The sequence below is a fragment of the Cannabis sativa genome, chromosome 2, assembly GCF_029168945.1.
Source record: "Cannabis sativa cultivar Pink pepper isolate KNU-18-1 chromosome 2, ASM2916894v1, whole genome shotgun sequence".
In the NCBI taxonomy this organism is placed as follows: Eukaryota; Viridiplantae; Streptophyta; class Magnoliopsida; order Rosales; family Cannabaceae; genus Cannabis; species Cannabis sativa.
Genome location: NC_083602.1, coordinates 7,069,258 through 7,096,636, shown reverse-complemented (window position 1 = coordinate 7,096,636; position 27,379 = coordinate 7,069,258). Strand labels below are relative to the sequence as shown.

Here is a 27,379-nt window from a genome sequence, read left to right as displayed (position 1 = left end):
AGAATGTGAGGACATTGTCTTTATGGAGAGCGATGCGAGATGGGTCCACCACCCGCATTCTGACGCACTTGTGATAGTCGCCAATATAGGTGGAGACAACGTCCATCGCATATTGGTCGACAATGGAAGTTCGGTGAATTTACTGAACTTCCAAGCCTTCAAGCAAATGGGGCTACAAGAAAAAGATTTGCGGCCAATGACATCGAGCATCTATGGTTTCACGGGAGATGTCATAGCTATCAAAGGAATGATCAAACTCCCAATCACTTTGAGAACTGCCCCAATAACTGCCAAGTCGATGGCCGACTTCGCAGTAATTGATCAATACTCAGCATATAACGCCGTAATTGGACGGCCAATTCTGAAGGAGATGAAGATCGTAACTTCGATCTATCATCTAACAATGAAGTTCCCTACTCCCTCTGGAGTAGGATCAGTGAGGGGAGTCCAATCTCACTCTCGAGAATGTTACAATGCAGCTATCAAGCTCGCAGAAAAAAGGACAGTGAATGTTATCCACCTTTTGGACGCACCACCACCTCGCCAGGAGATCCTCAGGATCGAGGAGGTACCGCACATAGACAAACCGGACTTGGATCCAAGAATCCTTGATCACACCGCCGCAGCCCAAGCCTCGGAAGATACAATCGAGGTACCTATAGATCCTGTAGATAATAACAAGGTTTTAAAAATTGGTTCTAGATTAAACATACAGTTGCGAGAACAATTAACAACTTTTCTGAAACAAAATCTTGATATCTTTGCCTGGAAACATTCAGATATGGTCGGGATATCTCCACAGGTCATGTGTCATCGCTTGAACATTGACCCCGAAGTGCGAGGTGTCCGACAAAAGCGCCGCAAAATGGACCCCGCGAGGTACCAAGCGCTGAAAGAAGAAGTTGACCGCCTCCTTGCCTGCGGCTTTATACGGGAGTCATTTTACCCCGACTGGTTAGCCAATCCGGTACTCGTGCCAAAGCCCAATGGCTCATGGCGTACATGCGTTGACTTTACAGATTTGAACAAAGCCTGTCCCAAAGACAGCTTTCCTCTTCCTAGCATCGACCAGCTTGTCGATGCCACTGCAGGCCACGCACTTTTAAGCTTCATGGATGCATACTCGGGATACAATCAAATCCCGATGTACGAACCAGACCAAGAACATACCTCGTTCATTACTGATCGAGGATTATACTGTTACAAGGTCATGCCTTTTGGTTTAATAAACGCAGGTGCGACTTACCAAAGGCTAGTGAATATGATGTTCGCAGATCTGATTGGAAAGACAATGGAGGTATATGTTGACGATATGCTCGTAAAATCGCAACATGCGGAGGATCATATCACGCACTTGCAGGCCATGTTCGACATATTGCGACGATATAAGATGCGTCTAAACCCCTTAAAATGCGTCTTTGGGGTGGGTTCCGGAAAATTCCTCGGTTTTATGGTAAATCAGCGAGGAATAGAAGCCAATCCTGCGAAGATTAGAGCGTTGGTAGAAATGCCGTCACCGACTAAGCCAAAGGAGGTTCAGAGCCTCACAGGCAAAGTCGCGGCCTTAAACCGCTTCATATCCAGATCCTCTGACAAGTGTAAAGAGTTTTTTCAGATCTTGAAGGGTAACAAGAGGTTTCAATGGGATGAGAAATGCGAGCAGGCTTTTCAAGCGTTAAAAACGCATCTGGGGCAACCTCCAATTCTATCAAAACCGTTGCCCGGAGAGGTCTTGTCTATTTATTTAGCAGTCTCCGAGTATGCGATCAGTTCAGTACTTGTTCGCGAGGACCAAGGACGTCAGCACCCGGTGTACTACGTCAGTAAGCGATTATTGGACGCCGAGACGCGTTACCCTCAGATGGAGAAACTAGCTTTTGCCTTGATAATATCCTCAAGAAAATTGCGACCTTATTTCCAGGCTCACAGCATTGAAGTTTTGACAAACTTCCCCTTAAGACAGGTTTTGGCAAAGCCAGAGGCATCGGGGAGATTATTAAAGTGGGCTATGGAGTTGAGTCAGTTCGACATCAAGTATAAACCAAGAACCGCGATCAAGGGGCAAGCCCTAGCAGATTTTATACTTGAGTTCCCGAGCACAGAGGTAGCGGTTGTAGAGGGTGGAAATGACATCGCCATGATAGACAAAGAGGTATGGACATTGTATGTCGATGGAGCCTCAAATAATGAAGGTTCTGGCAGTGGGATATTGTTAATCAGTCCCAATAATTTCAAGGTACACGCTGCTCTACGTTTCGAATTCTCTGCATCTAACAATGAAGCCGAGTATGAGGCTTTAATCGCAGGTCTGAAATTGGCTCTCGAGATGAAAGTCGAATACCTACAAGCATTTAGCGACTCTCAAATCGTGGTATGTCAAGTAAGTGGAGAATACCTAGCGAGAGGCGGAAGATTGGTTAAATACTTAGCCATCGTTCGCGAAATCATGCAGAAGTTCAAACATGTAGTTGTGTCTCGAGTACCGCGTACTCAAAATGCCCATGCAGACGCCTTGGCCCGACTGGCCTCCACTAGAGAAGCCGAATTACTCGATGTAATTCCGGTAGACGTATTGTCTCATCCAACCATAGATCGAGAAATAATCATGGAGATCGATGACGTTCAGGAGATTACCTGGATGACTCCTATCCTCGCATACCTTGACAAGGGGCTCTTACCTAATGATAAAATAGAAGCAAGGAAATTGCGACAACGAGCAGCCCGCTATGTGATATATGACCAGAGCTTGTATCGCAGAAGTTTTAGTCAACCACTTCTCAAATGTATCAGTGGAGAAGATTGCGGTTACATACTGCGTGAAGTACACGAGGGAATTTGTGGCAATCATACTGGAGGTAATTCCCTTGCCTTAAAAATTATGCGGCAAGGGTATTACTGGCCAACATTGCGACAAGATGCCCTCGCATTTGCAAAAAGGTGTGATAGATGCCAGCGAATAGCCACTTACACACACCAGCCCCCGAGTAACCTCCATTCTATCACGAGTCCCTGGCCCTTTGCAATATGGGGAATTGATTTAATTGGCGAGTTACCCAAGGGAAAAGGCGGAGTCAAATATGCTGTAGTCGCGGTTGACTATTTCACAAAGTGGGCTGAAGCGAAAGCACTCGCGACCATCACTGCAACGAAGTTGCGCGAGTTCGTCTACACTTCCATCATCTGTCGCTTTGGCATTCCGCACAAGCTCATTTCAGATAATGGAAAACAGTTTGACTGTAAAGAGATGCGACAGCTATGCGATGATTTAGGAATTAAAAAAGCCTTTTCCGCAGTCGCTTACCCGCAGAGCAATGGGCAGACTGAAGCAGTCAACAAAATAATTAAGCACACAATAAAGGGAAAATTAGAAGACCGTAAAGGGGCATGGCCAGATGAATTACCGCAAGTCCTATGGTCTTACAATACAACCCCTCGATCTACAACTGGCGAAACACCCTTCTCACTTTCTTATGGGTGCGAGGCCATGTTACCAGTAGAAGTTGGGGCAGGATCCTTGCGCAGAGATGCTTTCGATATCTCGCAGAACAACGAGAATCAGTTGTTTTGCCTTGATCTTTTAGAAGAAAAGCGTGATAAAGCGCAACTACAAAACGCGGCTTATCAACAACGAACAGCAAGGTACTTTAACTCGAAAGTAAAGATAAAACCTCTGCGAGTAGGAGACTTGGTCCTTAGAAAAGTAATGCCAAATACCAAAGTCCCATCTCACGGAGTCTTTGGAGACAATTGGGAAGGACCATACAAAATCGCAGATCAAATTGGTGATGCCACTTATCGACTCGCAACACTCGATGGAACCGCGATTCCACGAGCATGGAATAGCGAGAGCTTGAAATTTTATTATCAGTAATATTCGCGTTATTCAGTTATGATAATTCGAGTACTTATACTTAGATATTTTTTGTTCAAAATACTTCCTAAGTATAGGGGCATGTGTACCCGCATGTATTACTGATTGCTTGAATAAAATTACTTATTAAGTTTTTCGAGTAATTTGATTTACCAAGTTTTTCCTACTTTATTACACCAAGCTGTAATTAAAGTCGCATATATATAATTGCGTTCACACCAAGCTGTGATCAAAGTTAAAAATATATAAAATCACAAGTACCCGTGTACTGCGTAAATATTAAAATGTAAGCTATCCCCGCGAGGATAGAAATTTGTCCAAAAAGTAAGATAAATTTCTTTAAGTACAGAAATGCGAGTACCCGTGTACCGCAGATAAAAAAAAAAAAGTAAGATAGAAAATAATCAAGCAACGGGAGTAGTCTCATCAGGAGCAGCCTCGTCCGCAATCTTGCTCACGACTTCATTCTCGACCTCTTCAGCCTGTACTCCCTCGATTTCATCCGGAAGGTTACCTTGAGTCTGGGTAGGAGACATCGCGCGAAAGGCTTCAGCCATTTCAGCAGCTTCAGCTCCAAGCAGCGAGAAGTCGAAGTCAGGGACCTTGGAAAGAGTAGTGTAAATGTAGTCAGACACAGCCTGATCGTACTGTTTCTTCCCACTCTCTTTCTCAGCCTCCAAGTCGCGAGCCATCTCAGCGATCGTATTCTGCGACTTCTTGAGCTCGAGCTCCACCTGTTCTTTTGCCCTGTTGACTTCCTCGAGCTCCTTCTCCTTGGCCTTGTTAAGCTCCTCCATCCTCGCCACCTCCTGCTTCAGCTTCTTTATGTTCTCTTGAAAATGGACGTTCTGCCTCTTCAGCGAATCAGTTTCCTTCGAAGGAGTAGCCGCGGCTTTCATGAACAAAGCCATGGATTGCACGGCCAGTTCAGTAGATCGAGAAGCAAGATCCTCGTAAGGAATCTCAGCCAGTAATTTTTCCTGCATGGCCAGAAAGTCGCGAGCACGAACAGGAGAGTCGATGACGACTTTCTTCCCCTTGTCCTGAGTAGTCTTAGCCAACTTCTTGGAGGAATCTGCAGCAAGCGAAGTCATCACATCGCTCTTCCTCTTCTGGGCAACGACCGGCGAAGTCGCCGGTGTTCCACCCTTTTGCTTGATCTTCAGGACAGGGGCAGACTTCAAGAAAGTCATGTCTACAAGCACAAAGAACAGATAAGTAAAAATCACAATCCTACCCGTCAATTTATAGCAAAAGGACGAGTTACCTGAAGTTTGTCGAGGAGTTTGCTTAGAAAGACGTTTATCTATCCGCTCCTGCTGTTTCTCAGATGGTTCTTTATATACTGGCTCCCGTTGAAGACTCGCGTTCTCAGGGATCAGTTTGTGTTCTCGCAATTTGGCAGTCGTACACAGTAATCGCCAGTCGCGATCTTGTACCGGAAGACTCCCAAGAATTTCAGCTACCCCCTTCTTATTCGCGTCAAGCGTTGGTCGAGCTGGTCTATCTGCGATGACAACAAAAAACGAGTTAGCAAAAGATCTCGAAAAACAAAGTAACAGATTTTATCTAAGTCAACAAATATGCGACATGCTGGGTCTGCGATTAAAGTCGGTCCTGATCCCAGGAACCTTAAAAACATAAAACCATTTCGACTTCCAGTCGCCCATGTTCGAGACCATCCCCTCAACACCGTTTATTTCAGAAGTCGCCCATTTACTAAAGCAAAAGAAGCCATTATGAAGACCCACGCTCTTTATGTCATAGAAATAACTAAACTCCTCTACTGACGGAGCCCTATGGGCGTACTCCATGTACATCGCATAGAATGCTAGAACAGTGCGATAACTGTTGGGTGTTAGCTGAAAAGGCGATACGTCATAACGTCTGAGAATGGCTGCGACGAAAGGATGAAACGGGACCGATACACCACATCGAAGAATGGGTATTGAGATGACCACGTCCTCTGTAGGGATGATCGCAGGGTTGGTGAACGGAAGATGCGCTCTCTGAGAGGGTTTGGGACTTTGAAACGCAAGTCGCAACAAATTCAACCTCACGAAGGTGGTGAAGTCAGATTTGACGACTCTCGAGACTAGGTCTTCGCATGAGAAAGGTTCGTTCAATTGGGAGTCGTCGACCGAGTCCGTCCCACTCCCTTCCGCTTCCTCTTCTTCCCCACCTGATTCGCGGACCGGAGTAGTCCATTCCTCCTCCACCTCCTCGACCTCGATGTCGGGAGCATGTCTCGTATGGATGAGGTAGTCGCGTGTTGACACTGTGGATTCGCTATCTCGGATATCGATTGTCCCAGGTTCTGCGAGCTCCTGTACCATCCTCTCAATCTCTACAGAAGACATCGGACCTAACTCTATCTCCGCAGCCTCCATTTCGGAGATGTCCGTAGGGAGAAAACTGTCCCTCTCTTGGTCCGATTCCCCGTCAAAGGCGCGACCTCCTGATCCGAGCTGCTGGCTATCCGATAGATCGCTCATCTGAAAGATAGAAGATCTTTTCAGCGTGATGAATGTGTGAAAAAATAAAGATAAGTGATCTCACCCGCAGTAGATTATAAAAGTCGCATTCGACAAGAAAGTCAGGCTCTGTGCGAAAACTGACCCTCCTATCAACATGCGAGAAGAAATGTAACTATCTTTGGGCGAGTAATTCACGCATCCTCGGTTGTGCGGTATACCTCCAGAAACGGCTGGGCGTATCCCAGTGACTCAAGAAGTATGCATTTTCGAGCATAACCCTGAAGTTACTGGGAGACACCCACCGTTTCGAGACAACCTACCAACCAAAGAGTACGATCATTCGAGTATTAACTCACGTCAACAAATGGCTGGGTGTATCTCAGTATCTCAAGGGACATATAATCGCATATATAGCCATTAGAATACTGTGACACACCCACCATTTGGAATGGCAATTAATACTCTCACCACTCAGCCCGCGACATGTAAAGATCCTAAAAGGTCTAGTCAACAGTTAAGCGGAAATAAGTCTTGGAAATATGCGATTATTCAAGTTGTTCAACCGAATACCCGCGAACATTCAAATTGTTCATCCGAATGTCCGCGAGCATTCGAGACGTGAATCAGTGCCTATGAATTGTATGCGGTTATCTCAGTTTACAGGTCCTACACTATGAATATTACCCAGTTTCATTGACCCAAAACACATAAATACCCACTAGCATACACTCCTAAAAAGTTTTCAAAAACATCCAAATCCAGAAAACAAAGCACATTTTCTCCAAAAACAGAAAGCGAAAATGCAGTGATTTAGAAGCTAACCTTTAGTTTTGATTCCTGCGGTTGTTCTCGATCACTTCTGAGAATGAAAATGTTGTGGAAAGTGGCAGAAAATCTGGGAGTGGATTTTGTCTGGAGTGTATGCACTGGAGGGAAGTTAAGAGAAAAGAGGGAAAAATGGGAAATTTGATTCGTATCAAAGCGTTTAAATACCCATATCCCTTATTTATTGGGATTGTGACACGTGGCAGCCAAAATGCCTAAGGTCGCCCAATTTAACGGCCAACTATGGCCACGCCTACACGAAAACCGAAGAGTTTCGTGACGTGGCACCCTAAAGATAATGAAAATTAATCATTACAGCTGTCATTTTTCGAAACCCTCGATGGGACAACCAAAAGGTCACCTCCTCGTGACAACCTTTCACCTGTCTCTCGAGCAATAGTTTCCCTCAGTGACCGCTCTAGTCACGTCGCGAAACTAGGGGCATGTGTTATAGTGAGATTTCTCTCACCTAGAAACTCGAGACCAGACTCCTCTTTAAAGGACACGTGTATTCAGATTCCCAATGAAAGCTGAAATGTCCGTGAGAGACTTCTCGAAGTTTAGACCTCGCCCAGGATAAAACCAGCGAGATATTGCGGGTGCGACCTAATTCACACCGCATAACCATAATCCTCATCATGCAGGGTAGACCCAACTCGCATATGTCAGAACATGTGCGAGTGTCTCCCTCTATACCTCCGCGACGAGTATAGAGACCAATGCCCTATGAGGCAGTCTTGGTCCCAGCGACCCAACAGCCCTAACAGACCAATATAAGTTCGCATGTCCAGATGTTACCAGCTTCAACATGCGACGTCTACAACGGGCGATTACTTAAGGACGCAGACGTTCCAAACGTATGTGCGATCCTACGAGCTCAACAGACGGAACATGAATGGTCAACTCGCTGATGCGAAAGACGCGTACGTTGATGAATTCAGTAACTGTCATACATTTATTAATGTTAACGTTGTTTGAGTTTAGTCATTGCAATTCAATGTGTAAATAATGGATTAACAATAAATGTGATCCTCATGTAACCGATTGGGCACCTGCTTTGTATATAAAGGGGTGATCCACCGTGAAAATGCACCTACGAATCCCTTGCTACAGTGGACTAAGCAGAACGAAATCTGACTGAACCACTATAATTCACCGTCTCATTTATTTTTCCAGCTTTGTTGTTTACTCTCGCATTCCTATTCGAGTACTCGCCATTCTAGGTTGAATACTCACATTTGTCATCCCTCAAATAATTCTCTCTTTTACCAGTTAAATTATACTTTTTGGTGTTGCGAAATATCAGTAACAACACACAATGCCTAAGGCCGGCCACTTAAGCTTCCCTTTTCTCATTGATTTTTCAATTTTTAAATGCCAATTAATTCAACCATAGCCCTAGGTGGTCTTCTATAAATAGAAGGCAAAGGCTTCAGTTTTTGAACACACATTATTCTGACAGAATTTTCTCACTCAAAAACTCTCTGAGCCGCTACCCTCTCTCTCTCTATTCCTTCACTGTTTCGAAATCTATAAGTGTTAGAGTAGTGCCCACACATATCAAGTAATACCTCAATCATAGTGAGGAAGGCTGTGTAGAATTCAGAAACAGCAAAGAAGGACTATCGGGCTCAGATCTTGATTATACTCTGCGACAGAAAGGAATCAAGGGTTAGAGATCTGAGTGGGAGGAGACATATATTCCGCTGCACCCAATGTAAGATTTCTGATACTTTTATGTGTTTAATTTTCCATCGTTTTAGAAGTTCATATTTAGGTTGTTAAATCAACATACTTGTGAGTAGATCTAAGTTCCTGGTAAAATAACTTCCAACAGTGAGACCATGTAGATCCCCATTGTGTTGGACAGAACTAGATGAGCATGTCACTATTGGACCCCAGATTATCACTAGTACCACTAAAATGGTTAAGGGAATCTAAGAAAGATTGAAGGTTGTTCATAGTCGTCTGAAAAGCTATGCCAATCTCCGTCGACGAGAAGTTGAGTTTGATGTTAGTGATTATGTTTTCTTGAAAGTTACTCCTATGCGTGGCATAATGAGATTCGGGGTGAAGGGTAAGCTTGCCCAGAGGTATATTGGACCTTTTGTTGTTATCGAGAGGATTGGGGAGGTCGATTACCGATTAAACTTACCATGACAGTTAGGACATGTTCATAATGTGTTCCATGTGTCTATGTTGAGGAAGTATACTCCAGATCCATCACATGTTATTAGTATGAGGCTATCCCTTTTCAAGAAGATGTGACTTATGAAGAACAACCTGTCAAAATCTTGGTGAGAGAGCTAAAAGTGTTAAGGAACAGAGAGATTCCAGTAGTCAAGGACTTATGGAAAAACTACAGAGAAGACGAGACTACTTGGGAGTTAGAGTCTGAGATGTATATGAAGTATCCTCACTTGTTTAATTTTCAACTTGAGGTTGTACTTTAAAATTTCGGGACGAAATTTTTTTAAGGAGGGGAGAATGTAAGGACAAGATTGACTGAGTTAAACAATTAAAAATACATATATAATAAATAAAATACATAATATATATCTATAAAAACATCAAATCAGACCCCCCCCCTCTCTCTCTCTCTCTCTCTCTCTCTCTCTCTCTCTCTCTCTCTCTCTCTCTCTCTCTCTCTCTCTCTCTCTCTCTCTCTCTCTCTCTTCAAACCATAGCCAAAAGAAACCCACAAACCCCATCACTAGCAGACTCCAGCGACCCATCTCCGGCCACCGTCCAGCCCCACGTCTCGGACCAATCAAAACCCCAGGTGCTGGCGACCTTACCCCCCAAGCAGCACTACTTCTTTCGCTGCTGTTAGCTCGAGATCGCAAGTCAAAGTTTGGCGATTCAAACTTTGAACATATTTTTTTACCACCTCCGGTGTCCGTTTGACGAGATGCCTTCACCACTAGACTTAGCTTGTCGAGGAAAACAACCTACACTAAGCTATTTCGCCCAACTCGCTATTTTTTACCAGTAATGTTTTTGTAGCTCCACCCTTTTTCGGCAACTTTTTAGCAATATCGTGTACCGTTTTGATAAACGGTTGGTATGGGTGTGATCTACTCGTTGAGGTGATTGTTTTGATATACAGTATCCCTATTTTCGGCGATGCATCCGGTACACCAATTTTTACCACCATTGATAGTTAATGTGCACTGTTGAAGTGAGGGTTCAGAACCTTAAATTTTATTTATAGTCATATTATATGTTGTTGGACTCGATTTTGAATGTAGAATGCAATTATGATAATTATTTAGCCATTTGATGGTATAGGTGAGAGTAATATCTAAGATTGGACTAAATAATTAGAGCTTGAGACTTGAGAGCTTAAGACCATCTTTTGGACAAATTTTAACGACTTGGGAGAGGTAGGGACTCAACTTGATTATTCGACTTGATTTTTATGTGTAGTATAACATTAGACATATTCTAAATTTTTATGATTTGCAAATTGTTTGAAAAATTAAAAACTTAATATGCATATTTTTCTGGACTGTTTTGGGGCACTGAGTGTCAAATATATTTTTGTGTACAAATATTTATGCAGGTTATGATTTTTGGATTTATTCAAAATACAACCGTTATGCTGCCAAATTTTCTAGAAAATAAAAAGGAATATGTTCTTTTGTTATTTTTATTATTTACCTGCTTTGGTTATACTGAAGAGAGTCATATTGATCATGATTTGTCCATATTGTTGTTTCACAACCTAGTCTTAATGTCATCATAGGTAGATCAGGTGTGCACTCACCTTTAGGTAAAATACCTAGAATTTGTACAGGGAGTGAATTAAATCTGAGCCCCTTATTATGGTGGATATCAGGTGCGACTACCCAGTTTTGGATATCGTTTTCTATGATTAGTATTGAGAGCTAGGGGTCTAGTGGACGGTGTGATATGCATTTAACGTTTGATTTTTTGATTATTTGTGGTCTCTCTACTTTTTTTTATACATTTTGATACTGATGATGAGATATTTTATTTTTACAAAGCTAACCATGCATGAATTTTATTAAACCAAGAATCCTTTGATATTAGTTGTTTTCCTACTGGTCTTTATAAGCTCACTCCCATATTTTCTCTCATTTTAGGAATTGAGTTTGATGCTAGTGGATAAGGATAGTACCGTTGAGGAAGAAATTCGTTATTAGTTTAGTCTTATTCTACTCTTTAGGGTGCGTTTGGAAGTAACTGTGTAATTACTAGGTAGAGTAATTACTAGGGTGGTAATTACACAGTGTAGTAATTACACTATATTTTAAAATGCAAGGTGTGTTTGGATATGAGGTGGTAATTACATATGAATTCCTAATATATTGTTTGGTAAAATAGTTAGTAATTACATGGGAAATAATATTTTTTAGTAGCTGATGTTTAATGTGGAAAGTTTTTAGCAATTACACAGTGTAATTACATTCAATTCTCATGGGGGGCCATGAGAATTGGAGAGTGTAATTGGAACCCCTCAATTACTTCCAATTACACAGTTACAGTGTAATTACATGGGCAGACAAACATGCCAAATAGTGTAATTACCTCCAATTACACACAAATCCAATTACATTGTGGCTTTCCAAACGCACCCTTAATAATCTTTCTATGTAACTGATTTTGTATTTAAGTTGGAAAGTGTTATACCTAAAATTCGGCGAGCACATCAGAAGAAGGCACGTGTCAAGCTGGGAAGAATGAAGAACTTAAGCACACAATCGTAGGTACACTTGACATGGAATAACTCGTTAAAAGCGTAATTAATAGGGTATGTTTATGACATGGTTGACTGGACAGTCTTATGCGAGATAAAAATGTACTAACTGTTAACTTATGTATCGACGAGAAACCATGTAAATGTAAGTGTGCATGACAAGGCATTAACCTCATCGCGTGGAGGAGATATAATAACAATAGAAATAATTAGCGTATATGACACGGTATACAAACTAAGTATAAACAGAGGGGTGGATCAAGGTGACAGATAGTGAGGCGTCTATCTCGCTGTAAGATGGCATGCACGCGAGAAAGATCATCTCGACACCAGAAACTGTAGTTGTAAAAATCAAAGTAAAAGCAATATCAACCTCAGGAAGATATATGACGAGCTCCAGCTTGCCATCAAGGGTAACTTGACTCCATTCTAAGCGAGGCATCCCCATGAGATAAGGCTTACCGTCTATCTCTGATATGCGTTCATTTTGTCCCAATAAAAGTGGGATATTCACAGCTGTGTAAATTTTAAATAAAAACTGCATTTACTTAGCGTGATTTGTAATCAAATCCCATGATTCTAGGGGATAATCGTTATAAAAAGATTACAGTCAAACTATGTAATTACAAATAGTGGCGAGCAAGATCAAACGAGGGGACGAAAAAACTCATACAAAAGGGACCCTGAAAAATAATCAGATATCTGAATAAGATTGACTCGTGGACTATGCAGAATTTTAACTGCAAAACCACGTAAAAAAAACCTTGTGTGTTCATACATTTTTTTATAACTTTTATTTTTTCTGTGCGAGATTATCATGATTAGGCTCAAATTTAGTTAACAAAAATCTGCGTTAATAAAAAGGATAGTCTGGATGACTTAAATTAGCTAAGTGTTAGTTAGAAATGAGGAATGATGGATTGGATGCTAGATATTATTTTTGTATTTTATTGACTTATTAAATCTATCTATTTGATGACTAGGCAACTGTGGGGATATTATTGTTCTTTTATATTGATAAAGTGGCCCTGATGTTGTTACTAATATTTTCTCATAAATATAGGAGTTAATCTATTATTTTTAAATTAGTATTTTGTGATATAAACTAAAGGACCATTTATAAGCTTAATCTTCCTCAACATATTTTTGAATTAATTAGTTTTGACAACATAATTTATCTTTTTGTACACTATATTATTTTTTCATGAAAATTGTTGTTACAACTTCATACTTTCATTTTTTTTTTCTCTATTCTTTTTTTGAATTAGTGATAGTTAAAATGACAATTTATTTTGAGAAGTTAAATAAATAGTTACATTAATAATAGAAATAATAAAACCTTATGATTTTAAAATATGATATATATATAACATGATAGTAATATATAATTATTATGTCAATATCTATACTGCACATTGTGTCAACTAAAAACGGAAAAAAAAAAAATTATCATTGTTATAAAAAATGTGTAAAGAAAATAAACTAAATATATGTATCTATATTTACAAAGGAACACACATACAACAAAAAAAAATTTAAGGAATAAATTAAAAATATACACCATAAAAAATACACATGAATAAAAAAAAACAACTGTTCAACCAAAAAAATATTTTAAAGACTACTTAAAATAACTAAAAAATAGCAAAACAAATGTGCGTATATACAACAAAAAAATTATCTAAAATAAATTAAAAAATATATACCATAAAAATACACATAAACTAAAAAATAATTGTACAAAAAACAAAAAAAAAAAAAAACAACTATAGAACACCTACATAATAACATAAAAAAAAACTAAAATAACTATAAAATAATAAAAAGATAGGTATAAATTAACAGAAAAATGTACAAGATATCAACTTTGTTAAAATATGCAAATTATTTATAAATCAACTACGAATAAATTAAAAAACATACAAAAAAATACTACTTTTATTATAATCATGTAAAAGAAAAAAAGATATATGGGTGCTTTTAATTTTTTCCTAAGAGAGAAAAAATGTGTTAAAACATACATGAGAAAAATATAAAAGTAAGAGAATTTTATTTTAGTAAAGGCTAAAAGAAATTAATTAATTTTTTATATATATAAAATGTGATTTATTAAAAAAATATAGTATGGAGTTGTTTGAGTGTGAATAGTAAGAAAATGTAAAAGAGAGAATAAGAAATAAAATTAGTGTTTGTATATTTTTAAAAAAAAATAAAGCAAAATTTTATGAGAGAGTAAAAAAGTGTTAAGAAATAGATATAAAAATGTATACTTATTATTATATGTGTATTATATATAAAGATAAAAAAAAATAGTGCGATTGTAGAGAGAAGAGAAAGAAAAAAATCGTTTTATAGAAGTTTTAATAAATAAAAAATAATAAAAAAAAATAGACAGGGATAGTATAAATATAACAAAAAAAAAATTATCACAATATATATAAATTTTTTTAAAAAAATTAATATTTGAAATAAATTTTCCTAAATTTAATTATAGAGAAATTTTGCATCTCTCAATAGATTGAAAATTAAAGTAGTTTAAGTGAAAAGTTGATTTTATGACATAAATAGAAACTGTGGCGTTTGGTTGGAGGTAATGAAATAGAATGGAAAGAAAACAATTTTTATTCCATTCTTTTGTTTTGTTGCATTTAAAACTATTGGAATATCATTCCGATAAAATGACCTTTCCATTATTTTATGGTGGAATGACTATTCAATTTTGAAATAGAAGGAAAGATCATTACAACGCAAAGTTTGAAAAAATTTATATATTTTTTTTATTATTTTTTTTTACTCATTTTAAATTTTATTTCGTTCTATTCTTATTCCAATTCCCATTCGTATTCCTTTATTTTCATTCCTCCCAACCAAACGCCACGTACCATATAATTTCTAGTAAATTATTTTAACGGCAATAATATTATAAATTATGAAGAAAAAAAATGTTATTAATGTGTTGACCAAAAACTGTTTTTCATTGATAAAAAATTAATTAATATATATTTTTGGGGAACTCTTTACCCTTGTTCATTCTTGATTTCTTCTCTGCTTCCTGAGGACCTCCATTTTCCCCCTCTGCTTCCTCTTTTACCCTTAGGTGTCAATCCTATAAGAATTTTCTTTGACATGTGTCTATTATTATTATGAAATATCATTACATATCTTGACAAGTATCCATTATTAACTATGAGTCATTCCATTAGAGATATGTGAGTCATCCTTTCTGAGATATGTGAGTCATCCTATCTGAGATATGAGAGTTATCTCGACCGAGATATGAGAGTCATCACGTCCAATATGTGAGAGTCATCCCAATCGAGATATGAGAGTCATCCCGACCGTGATATGTGAGTCATCCTATTCCAGATATGAGAGTCATCTCGACCTAGATATGTAAGACTCATCCCGTCTGACATATGAGAGTTCAAACTGATCGAGATAGGCCATTTCTCGAAATGACCATGATAGGTCATATCTTAGACTGGTCTAAGATAAGATAGATTTCATATTGAGTTGAGATAAGAAGAGTCCAGGACCAAACCGAGATAGATACCTTTCGATCTGAGATAATATCCTCCTCGACACAATCTGAGATGGAAATTATCTTAGATTGATTTGAATTAGACATTACTTCGACTCTTCCTACGCGGTTACCCTCTTAGTTATATTTCCATATCTCGATTCGTGATCTTGATCTTCTAGAAATTTTTTATTATATCTTTCCAGTCTTCATGTTTTTTACCTGTATTCATTTATTGGGTCTTTCTTAGTTTTTTATCACCATGAGCCTCTCGTTAGCCCATTGAGATTTCCCCAAGATACTACTCTCCCACTTTCTTATAAAAGTATTTTATAAGAAACTTTCAAGAGTATTTTGTAGTCTGAACACTAGATAATGTACTCAAGTGATGAGGATGTTGTTATACCTTACTTGACTTGATTCAAAGGGTTTAACCAATGTAGGTTGTGTAAAATATGAGTCTGATGAGCTTACTTGATTCAAAGAATTTGCCTTATCTTATAAAGGTATTTGGGATTTTGCAACTACCCTCTTTTGGTTTGCTCCTTTGGGATTTAGTCAGCCATACCAAGATATGTAGTATCTCAGGTTGAACGACCCGAGATATGTAATATCTTGTTTTGACCGACATATTATTTCTCAGACATGATCTTTATCAATTTATCGCAGATTTTGAGATGCACTAGCTTTAAATGCTAGATGCAACTTTATGTGCTTTTGATGAAGAATTTATATATTATTTTAATTTACTTTGGATGTGACTGATGTGTCTTTAAGAAAGGTTTGATATATCATTTTAATCTTTTATTGAAGCAATTTGTTCGCATTTTAAGAAGGTCTTTCGATATGTTAGCTTAATCCTCTATGGAGGTGACTCATTATGAATTTAAGAAGGTTTTTTCGTTGGAGGTAACTCATTGTGCCTTTAAAAAGGTCTTTTGGTATGTCGACTTAATCCACTATGGAGGGGACTTATTGTACCTTTAAGAAGGTCTTTCATCATGTCAACTTAATCTATTACAGAGATGACTCACCGTGCCTTATAAGAAGGAATTTTGGAATGTCAACTTAATCCGCTATGGAGGCCACTCGTTGTGCCTTTAAGAAGGTCTTTTGTTATGTCAACTTAATTTGCTATTGAGGCGACTCGTTGTGCCTTTAAGATGGTCTTTTGTTATGTAGGCTTTATCCATTATGAAGGTGACTCATTGTGCCTTTAACAAGGTCTTTCGGTATGTCGTCTTACTCTGTTATGGAGGCAACTCGTTGTACTGGTGAAATTATGTGACAAGAATAATAGCAACATACAAATTCAAATTTATATATTTTAAATTATGATAAGGTTATGATATCTTTTCTACTGTATATATTGGTCCAGTTCGATGGATCACCAATACATCCGATACTAGTATACTTTGCCAATATCCTAGAAAAGACACTCCACATATATACGTGAAAGTAAACTTCTTCGTCGATTATAACATCAATATAAATCCACTGTACTGATAAATTATGGGACTGAATATTTTGACACATTGTGCTGCATATGCAACCCATTGATTCAGATCTGATCTTTCACCACTCCACATCATCCTTGCTCATAGATATCCGCTCCGCCACCGAAAAGGCTGCATTTTCAACAATGATATCGATCACTGGGGTTCAAACAGTGCCCACGGCGGACGAACAGCCGCAGGTTGATGAGGAGAGAGACAACAAAAGGAAAAGAATAGCGGTGGCTGAGGCTGCCAGAACTAGCACCGATACCGTGATCACTATGCCCTTCGCCGGTAGAGAGAGAGAGAGAGAGAGAGAGAGAGAGAGAGAGAGAGAGAGAGAGAGAGAGAGAGAGAGAGAGTTGATACTTTATTAGTGGGTACGGTTGTCATACCCTATTGCTGTTTTTTAAAAAATAAAAAAATCAATAGTTAGATATAGGCATTTAATTTCTATATGTCTTTTTTATGTTAAGTCACGTCCAGCATAACTGGTTGGACAAAAATTTATTCAAAATTTAACCCAAAAATTAAAAAATACATATTTAATTAAATTTTTAGACATTTAACGTCTTTCTAGTTTTTTTAGTCTAATATTGATGGACATGGTACAAAAATTTTTCTAGTCCATTATTGTTGGACTTGAAATTTACTTAAAAAATTTTAATGTCCAACACTATTTTTGTTGGACTATAAAAAGAGACATAAAAAAGGTTTTTTGTAGTTGTGATAATTAGTCTTCTTACTTTTATTCTAATTTGAATAATGATGTTATCAATTTTTATGAAAAGATCTTTGGTAGATAGTCATTGACATGTTTGATTCGTATGGGTTCATTCGGGTTGGAAATCTAACACTTTTTGCATTCTTTTGATTCTTCTTTGCTATGACTTACTGAACTTTTAATTAAAGGTGTTGTGAGGGTTTTTCTACTTATATTTGTAAAACAATTTGGCAGTTAATTTCTATTAATTCATGTCTTCATGCTCAATGAACTATGTTCAATTTTTATATTAATAAAATTTTTCATTTACTTTTCAAAAAAACAAAAATTATACAAGCATTGAGTGATCAGTGTTCCTCTCACGCATTTTTATTTTCATGAAATTGCCGAAAAAATATTTTTTGGTTTGCCCAGCCTAACTCGAATTCGACTTCAAGTCTACGGGAGCCTGTCCCACCTTAACCCAAAGCATCTAAACCCGAACCCAATCAAAACGGGCAGGTTCAGTATATATCACACACCAAAAACACGAAAAATCTACCCGATGTGCAACCCTAAAATAAGAAGCATTTATATATACTACAAAAAAAGCTATTTGCTTTGATTTTTAAGTGACATATAAATATTTGGTATTAGTTGGTGTAACTGATGCTATAGCCATAGACATAAATAGTAATATTTTTTTTCTTTGGTTTTGAACTGACGCTAATTGGAATATTTAAAAAAATTGAACAACTACACCACCACAACTGCCACCACCACATCAAACCATTCAGATCTGAAACAAACTACATAACCAACCTAGAAAGAACATATAAACACAATAGATCTTAAAATAAAAGTTAAAATACAATTTATATCAAATCCAAACCTGTAAAAGAGGAAAAAATAAATTAAAAAAAGAGATGGCAGAAAAAATAAAAAAAAAAAGAAAAAGAAAATGAGTAAACCATTTATTAGTTTTGTTCGTCTAGAGTCCTGAGGTGGTTTCGTCGAGCGTCGGGGTCTAGAGTCATGAGTCGTGGGTTTTGTTCGTCTAGAGTCGAGGTGGAGCGGTGGTTTCGTCGATTGTCGGGGTTTGGAGCCATGAGCTGTGGGTTTCATTCGTCTAGACTCGAGGTGGAGCCATGGGTTTTGTGTTCATCTAGAGTTAAGGTGGAGCCATGATTTTTGTGTTTTTCTGGAGTCACTACTACAAAACAAGCCTTTAGAGGCATTTTTTCAGCATAATAATAAATAACCGACGACATAGGGTTGAAATTTTTTAGACGGGAATTTTACGCCACTTATGGCGCCGGTTATTAGGAAATAACTGACGCTATAGAGTGTGCCCTTATAACGTCGATTATTTCCAAATAACCGACATAAAAAGGATTTATAACCCTAGCCCAGCCCTTCGTCTTCCTCATTCGATCAACCAACCAGAAACCCTAAACCCTCTCCGCCAACCACCACAGAAAATCACCCCCATTTCACCATTTTTTTACCATTTTTGTTTCTAAATCTTTTTTTTTTCATACCTAAAACTATTCATGCCTAAAACTATTCATGCCTAAAACTATTCATACCTAAAACTATATACCTGAAAAGATCATCTTTTTTTTTCATTTTTTAAGGGTAAACCGAAGGTAGAGGTAGTGGTTGTGGTGGTTATACCTCCGGCCACCGTTTTTAGTGGAGAAAACCATTGTATCACAACATCTATTAAACTATAAATTTAATTTCTACTAATTTTAGTAATGTACATTGCTTTGTTTTTTATTTTATAAATTTTTTAGGGTTTTTCTATATTATTAAATATATATTGTGTTGTATTGAATATGTATTGTGTGTATATATATTGTGAATGAGAAATGTATTGTGTGTATATATATATTGTGAATGAGAAATGTGATATAGGAGAGTATATGTTGGAATTATTTTACCAGGATCTAGATTTACTAACAAGTATATTTTTAACATCCTAATATGAATTTCTAAAACGATGAAAATAAACACATAAAAGGTATGAGAAACCTTACAGTAGTTGCAGCGGAATTAAATGACTCCTCCCACTCAGATCTCTAAGCTTTGTATCCTTTCTGTAGCAGAGTATCACCAAGATATGAGCCCGATTCTCCTTCTTGTTGATTGGATTCTTCACAATCTTACATACTATGATTGAGGACCAACTTGTTATGTGTGGGCATGCACTCAATCACTTATGGCTGAATATATTTTGCGAAGAAAGGCTTAGGTATTTCAAAAATTCAAGACGAAGAAGAAGAAGGAATAGGTCTCATCAAAAAGCTAAGTTTTTAGCTTTGGAGGCATTAGTTGGATGATGAGACCTTAGCTATCCTTTTATATCAATTTCCATAGGGTTATGGTTGATTTATTTTAGAATAAAAAATTGATAAAAAATAGAGTAAAATAGCACCATATGGCCGACCACATATTGGGCCCCACTAAAGTTTAGTTTTTGCCATTTTTCTCAACTATTTTATCTATTTTTCACAAATACCACTTTTTGCAACTTCAATCCTATAAATTCCAAAACTATTTATTTAATAATTAATTATCAAATAAAATTGTCATTTATAATATTTATTAATTAGACTCCAGAAAGTCTCTTAATTAATAAATTAACCCTCAAATACCAATTCTTCACAATAAAGCCATAACATAGTGAAAATTCATAAACTAGACATAGTCTAATTTTAGAATAAAAATTGATTAATTAAAATCAATTAACTGAGTCTTACAAGCAGTTTGTCTCAACTAGTATGTGGACCATGGGCCTATCTTCCAATAAGCAAATCTAGAACTTACCAAGTAAATTCACTAACTTATTAATTCCTCGTTGAACCACTATAGAACTTGGAATTTCACTCTCAGTTACATAGAACGTTCTATATTTTCTACGATATAGATACGCTATTAATTACCCATTGTTATAATCCCAATAATCAATGATCCTCTATAGATGATTTACATTGCATAGGGACAAAATTACCGCTACACTCTTTCAATGTATTTTATCCTTAATACTTAGCCACCTATAAATGATGTTTTAGTGAACTAATATAATCACTAAAATGAGTGCTCTATCATTTATCTCTATTTAGCCAAGCTCGAAGGAAATCATCGTTTCACTTATATGTCCAGATAGAAGCTATAGATTCCATATCTATGATTAGCACTCCCACTCAATTGTACTTCCACGTTCCCATAATGTACGTATCACCCTGACCAAAAAGTAGGCTTAACTAATAAATCAAAGAACATGAATAATACTCTTAAGATCAAACCTAACCATGTCAGGATTAAGATCAATTGATCTAGGATCAAGTAGGTGATATTGAATTGAATAGATATTACGATAAAATTATCATATCTAGTTCAAGTTCAATATCAGTCCCTTTCGATGCATGCTACATACATCCAACCCAAGCTTATTTTAACCAATGCACTGGAAAGGACATAGCACTTATCCAAAGTGCAAGTAAACTCTGTTGTAGATTATCATATCAGTTAAACCATGTGTACTGATAAATCTTGGAATACATTTAATCACACAATCTTGTTTACTTTCCACTGTGTTGACAACACAATAAACAAGAATATCAGTGTGATAAGGGTTTGGATGAATTTATTAATCAAATAAGTAAATAGATGATCACATGAACCAAATAACACATTAAACAAGTAATAAAATTAAATCGTTTCTTTATTGATATTTAAATAGAGAAGATGACATTGAAATAGAGTTTTATTTAGTGCACAAAGCCCAACAGTATACATGTATGTATTTTGTGTTGCATTGAATATGTATAATATTTATTGTGAATGAGAAATGTGATATAGGAGAGTATTTTATATATTGTATTTGTATATATTGTATTTTAAACTAATAGTTTTGTTAAATATTGTGATGAGAATGAGATAGGAGAGTATTAAAATAAAAGTTTAGAAATTAATTTCTATAAAATTAGTTTAGAAATTAACTATATTTTGTATCAATTGTTTTTTCTATTTTTAATTTTATTCATGTGTTTTTATTTTTTTTAGTAGCTAGTAAATAGTTAGTTACAACTACTTAGCAAGTTACTAATTTTCATTCATATTCATGTATTTTTATTACTAACTAGTTACTCATTAGTAACTAGTTAGTAACTATACTTACTCATAAATTACATAAGTAATAAGTAGCTAAATAAAGAAATTGGTAATTTTGTAGTATTTCTTTATGTTGTAGCTTGTGAGGTCAATTTGCAAGGATCTGACTTATTTGGTATTGATCGGTTTCTAGGTAGCTCGAGGTATATATTTACTAACTTTTCTTATAAATTAATTATGAATGCTTAGTAGAGTTTGAATATCTTAAATATTCATCCGTAGTGAAGTATGTTCTGTGAATGGGTGGTAAACTTTTATATTGCTAAATGTTGTTATGATTATTTTATATTATTTTGAATTGTGTTTTGCTGTTATTAATAGGTTTAAATTTTTTGGAAACGTTCAATTATAGTCGTTATGCTGCCGAAATTTCAGTAAAATAAGGATAATATTTTATTTTAGATTCTCTTAGACTTGATTGTTATGATTTTATCGGAAGTGACTTTATCGGAAGTCAAGTACATAATTTTAAGTATAAAGTATGCTTTCTTTAACTTACTTTTATAAGAATATTTTTTTATATATATTTAGATAATCCTTAAATACTTAAAGTAATTTTAAAATAATATTGATGTAATACATAGGATAGATATAGTATGACACATTTCATTGTAGTAAAATTAACAAATACATCACAAATATTGATTCAAATACTTAATATTAGAATTTTATCAGTTTATTTTAAGTAAAATAGCAAAATAAAATACAAAAAATTGGGTGAAATAGGTGCATAACATGATGTTAATATACAAAAGAGTATTTTTTTTGGACAAAATGGTTCGCCGAACTACCGTAGGCTGTTTAGGATGCGGAGAACACGAAAAAATACCCAAGTTCAAAAAAAAAATTGCCTCAAACGGACAATCAGATCAAAAGTTATTAATGTTCAAAGTTTTTAAAAATATTCATGCAAAGTTTAGCCCTTTCTTTAATTTTTTCCATTTATTCTGGTCCTTAAACTATTGTTTTATTTTATTGGTCTTTAAAAATTTAAATGTATAACAATATTAAATTACATAAAGATTAAAGTATAGCATATTATTTATTATTTAATATATTAATTATTATTCAAAACATAACTTAAAAAATTATAAAAATGATACTAATTAATATACTATACAAAATACAACCACAGTAAAATATAAAATATTAATAAAAAGATAGCTAATATACACAACACTTAGATTAATGTAAATGTGTATTATTTAACTTTTCAATTAAATTTTTATTTATGCTTATTATATATAATTTATTCTTAATTTAATTATATTAATAATGAAATAATATATATAAATTATGCTAAAAAATAAAATTGTGAAGTTGAAAAATACCAAGATTCTATGGTGTAAGTTTTTTCATAACAACCGACGCCATAGGGTCCCTATGGCGTTTGTTGTTATGAAAAAATTGATGCCATAGGGACCATATGACGTCGATTGTTATGAACCCTACAGCGTCACCTAAAAGAGCATCTATAGCGAATTTAATTTGCCAAAACCGACGCTAAAAGCCTTTAAAAATTACCTCTAAAGCCCAATTTTGTATTAGTGAGTCAAGGTGGAGCTATGGGTTTTGTCCATTAAGATTCAAGGCGGAGCAGCCGACCGTCGTGGTCTGGAATGGTGGTCTCATCGAGAGAGAGAGAGAGAGAGAGAGAGAGAGAGAGAGAGAGAGAGAGAGAGAGAGAGAGAGAGAGAGAGAGAGAGAGAGAATGAGTTAGGACTGGCGGTCTTTCAAAGTGGGAAAGAAGAAGAAGAAAATGTAATTTGATTTTGGGGACGAGATGGAGTTATATATATTTAGGGATTGTTTTCAGTAATTCAGCCGGTTGTGTACCGATGCAAATTTTTGTGATGGTGCATAATCGATACAAACACCCTTTAAACTGACGCTAAGAGTTGCGTCTGAGCGAAATCGACGCAAAATTTAACTCTTATAATTTTTTTAAAATAAATCACATTTAGCATCGATTTTTGTTTTAGTGTCAAAGTAATAACCGACATAAATTAATTATTAGGCTAATTAGTAATGTTTTCCCCCGAACTTTGACATGTACTAAATCGTGCCTTGAACTTTTTTGGCCGTTGGAATTTCCTCCCAAACTATTGAGATTGTTACATTTAAGGACTTTTGTCTAATTTAATTCAATTTTACTGATTCAGTGATTGTTTATGTACTAAACCATGCTCCTTAGACTTTGATATCTACCAAATCATGTCCCTCAAACTTTGATATGTACTAAATCATGCTCCTTGAACTTTCATCTATGTTAGAATTTTTTTACTAAAATTAGACAAAAGTCTTTAGATTTAACAATCTCAATAGTTTGGGGGGAATTTTTAACGGCCAAACAAGTTCAGGGAGCACGATTTAGTAGATGTCAAAGTTCAAGGAGAAAAATTACTAATTAGCCTAATTATTATTAGTATCGATTAACAACCGAAGCAAAAAAGTGAACATTAACTTTTGCATGAATCAACGAGTTTGACCAAATGCGTAGACCGACTAAAAACACGTTTTTGTATAGAGCTATGAAACAGTTACAAGAAATAACCAATCTCATAACAAACTAATATATAATAGATATCGGTAACCAATTGGTATTAACAGAAAACAACTAACTAATAAATAAAATGAGAACTTCCATGCTAACTAACTAATTGTTATCTCTAATAATAATATGCATATATATAGCAACGTAAAGTTTATTAATTATGCATGTATTATTCATGTACATATTTTATAATACTAATTTAAGAAACTTATTACATTTAATAAATAAATAAAGAAGAGGATCCATTGTCGTAAAAAGTAGTATGGCGTGTGTCAATTACATCTTTATGTTTTTAAATTTATTACAGTTGCAACCACATATTATAGAATTATTCTCAAAATAATATTATAAAACTTCAATAGAAAAAGAATGGAAAGATGTCATTTTCATGGTGGCGTAGGATGGTCCATTGGAAATGGTTCCAAAGGCCTTTCTGGCTTCCTACAAATACCCACATTCCCCTCTCCTTCCTTTCCCATCATTCACTACCCTCATCACTACTACTACTACTTCCTACTCTCTCTCTCTTCTGATCCTCTCTCTTAAAACATATATTAAAACTTACCATAATTATTATCACATCACCACTGCTGCTGATCAATATTTTTATTCCCCTGCAACTTGCTCCCCCAGTGGTCTGTCTTGAGACCTCTGTTGGATGCTGTTGCTTTTCTCCTAAGGTAATAATAATAATTACTATTATTCTCATCATAATCATTAATGTTAAGATTATGTCTAATTATTATGTGTATTAATTACTTTTTTTGTTTTTGTTTTTGTAGATAATTAATTAAAAAAACAACTACAAAAAAAAAAAAAACATGTCTGGTTCTCTAAGCAAAAGCATTGGATTGTCCACCTCGTTCGTGAAGATCGTGGAGCAAGAGTGTCCATCTTCAATGGTCACCGGAGGAGGTGGCGAAGGGAAGCAGGGAATAGCTGTGGCTATTCTTGGGTCTGAGGATCATTACTGCGAAAGAAGCAGAGCTTCTTCTCTCCGGCGAACACTGTCAGCTGACATGTCTTCCAAGACATGGCTTGCTCAGAATGGACTGCTAATCTCTCCCATGAAAAAGATTGCTTCATCTAAAGAACTCGTTTCTATTCCATCTCGTCGGCTTGACTCATTTTCATCCTCAGAAGATGATGATGATGATGATGATGATTATGAAAAGAATAGTAGTACTAAGGCTGAACAAGCTGGAGGAGGAAAAGGAGAGTACGATATTTGGAGTTTGATAATTTCTCAAAAGGCTAAAGAAGAATCAAAATCTGCTGCCTCAACTCCTTATGTTCACCCACTTGTGAAATCCAGAGCAAGTTCTTTGAGTGAAAACAGCCTCAAAATTTGCACTGAGAGTCTCGGATGTGAAACCGGCTCTGATGGGTTTTCACTCACCGGAGACTCATCATCATCCGACATCGAAATTACTCAAGAAGAAGAAAAAGAGAAAACACAGCTTAAAGAAGCAGTTGAACAAACTACTCCCACTGTTGTCACAAGAAATAAATCGGTCACTCCTACTCGATCGTTCCCACCGCCGCTCACTTCTCTATCTGGCGACGGCGCGTCTAAGGTTCGCATGCAAACGCGCCGCGACAATGGAAGGCTCGTTGTGGAAGCGGTTTCTGTTCCGTCTCAGAAGAACTACTTCGCGGCTCAACGCCAAGATGGCCGCTTAGTGCTTACCTTTGATGTCTCAGCTGATGATCTTGATGAGAAAGAAGTGAAAACCGAAGAAGAAGATGTGGAGTTGATGAAGGAGGATGGCGAGTTTGAGGAACAGTTCGGAAACTGCTCTGAGGACGATGAGGACAACAAAGAAGATGAAGATGAAGATGAAGATGAACATGGGTATGATGATAATGAAGAAGATGATGAAATAGTTTATGGTGTTACAGAGGAATCTTCAAAACTAGGATCACCAAGGGTTATAAATGTCCATAGATTAGCCTTAATGATGAACAAACCCATAGGTTTAGCAAATATGAATCTTTCAACAACAACTCCATGGTCCAAAAAATTGAATGAAGATTATGCTGATGAGGATCAGAAAATAATTGCGGCTCAAACCACACTCGCACAATCTCTCCCACCTAGACCTAGGCCTGCGGTGGGCCGACTCATAGCCTCACCGCCGGCAACATTGGCAAAGGGTGCTGCCGCCGCAACGGCCTCGTTTAACGCTTACGAGTACTTCTGGCGGCGGTCTAACCCAACAGCCACAACCACTACTACTCTAAAGATGAACAATTGTGTTTACAACAATAAAATCATGAATAATCATCATCGTTTGGAGCCACAAATGCTGGTTTTGAGAGGTAACAAAGGAGAGTACATGGTTTCAACGTTAAAGGGTTGCAAAGAGCCTAGACGGACTCTATTCTGGGAGCCTTATTGCATTGCCACTTCATCATAATAATATCATCCATTGTTATCGATCGATGGTTTCACTACTTAATTAATTACTGATAATCCATTATATTGGCTACCTTAATCCGATATATGTATATCATTTCTCAATTCCTATGTTCTTCAGTTCTGTTAATTAGTCAATCCAAGGAAATAAAAAAAAAGGACAGAGAGAGAGTGATGCTTCACTTTGATTATGATCAAAGAAAGAAAAGTGATCACTAAGTAATATGGTTGTTTGTATCATAATAATTTTATATATATAAAATTTATTATATATCTCTCTGTATTAGCTTCTATATATGTAAGGGTTTGACCAAGTGGGACTACATGTCTCAACCCTGCAGCATTAATGTTTTTTCACTAATTATTACATTTGATATTGGCTTTTTTCTAGTGTATGGTTTCTTAATAAGCAGCTAGCAAATTGGGTGATGTGTCTGGCACATTGGAATTTATATATATATATAAATATCTTTATTTAGGAGACAACATAATCCACACTTGATATGTGATGTTTCTCTTGATATTTCTTAATATTATTACTTAAACAAACAATATAAGCATGAACAAAGTCCACGTATGGAAATAACTATTAAATTGGTCTCACTTTCGAGC

General features: G+C 36.3%; 1 protein-coding gene across 1 annotated transcript; it reads left to right on the top strand.

Moving 5' to 3' along the window:
- Window positions 1–24,748: 24,748 nt before the first annotated feature.
- On the top strand, window positions 24,749–27,157 carry LOC115719317 (protein FAF-like, chloroplastic). The gene is made up of 2 exons (XM_030648303.2): window positions 24,749–25,028; window positions 25,131–27,157. Exon 2 carries the CDS (start codon window positions 25,170–25,172, stop codon window positions 26,766–26,768), a length of 1,599 nt encoding a protein of 532 aa, XP_030504163.2. The 5' UTR covers window positions 24,749–25,028; window positions 25,131–25,169; the 3' UTR covers window positions 26,769–27,157.
- The last annotated feature ends 222 nt before the right edge of the window (window positions 27,158–27,379 follow it).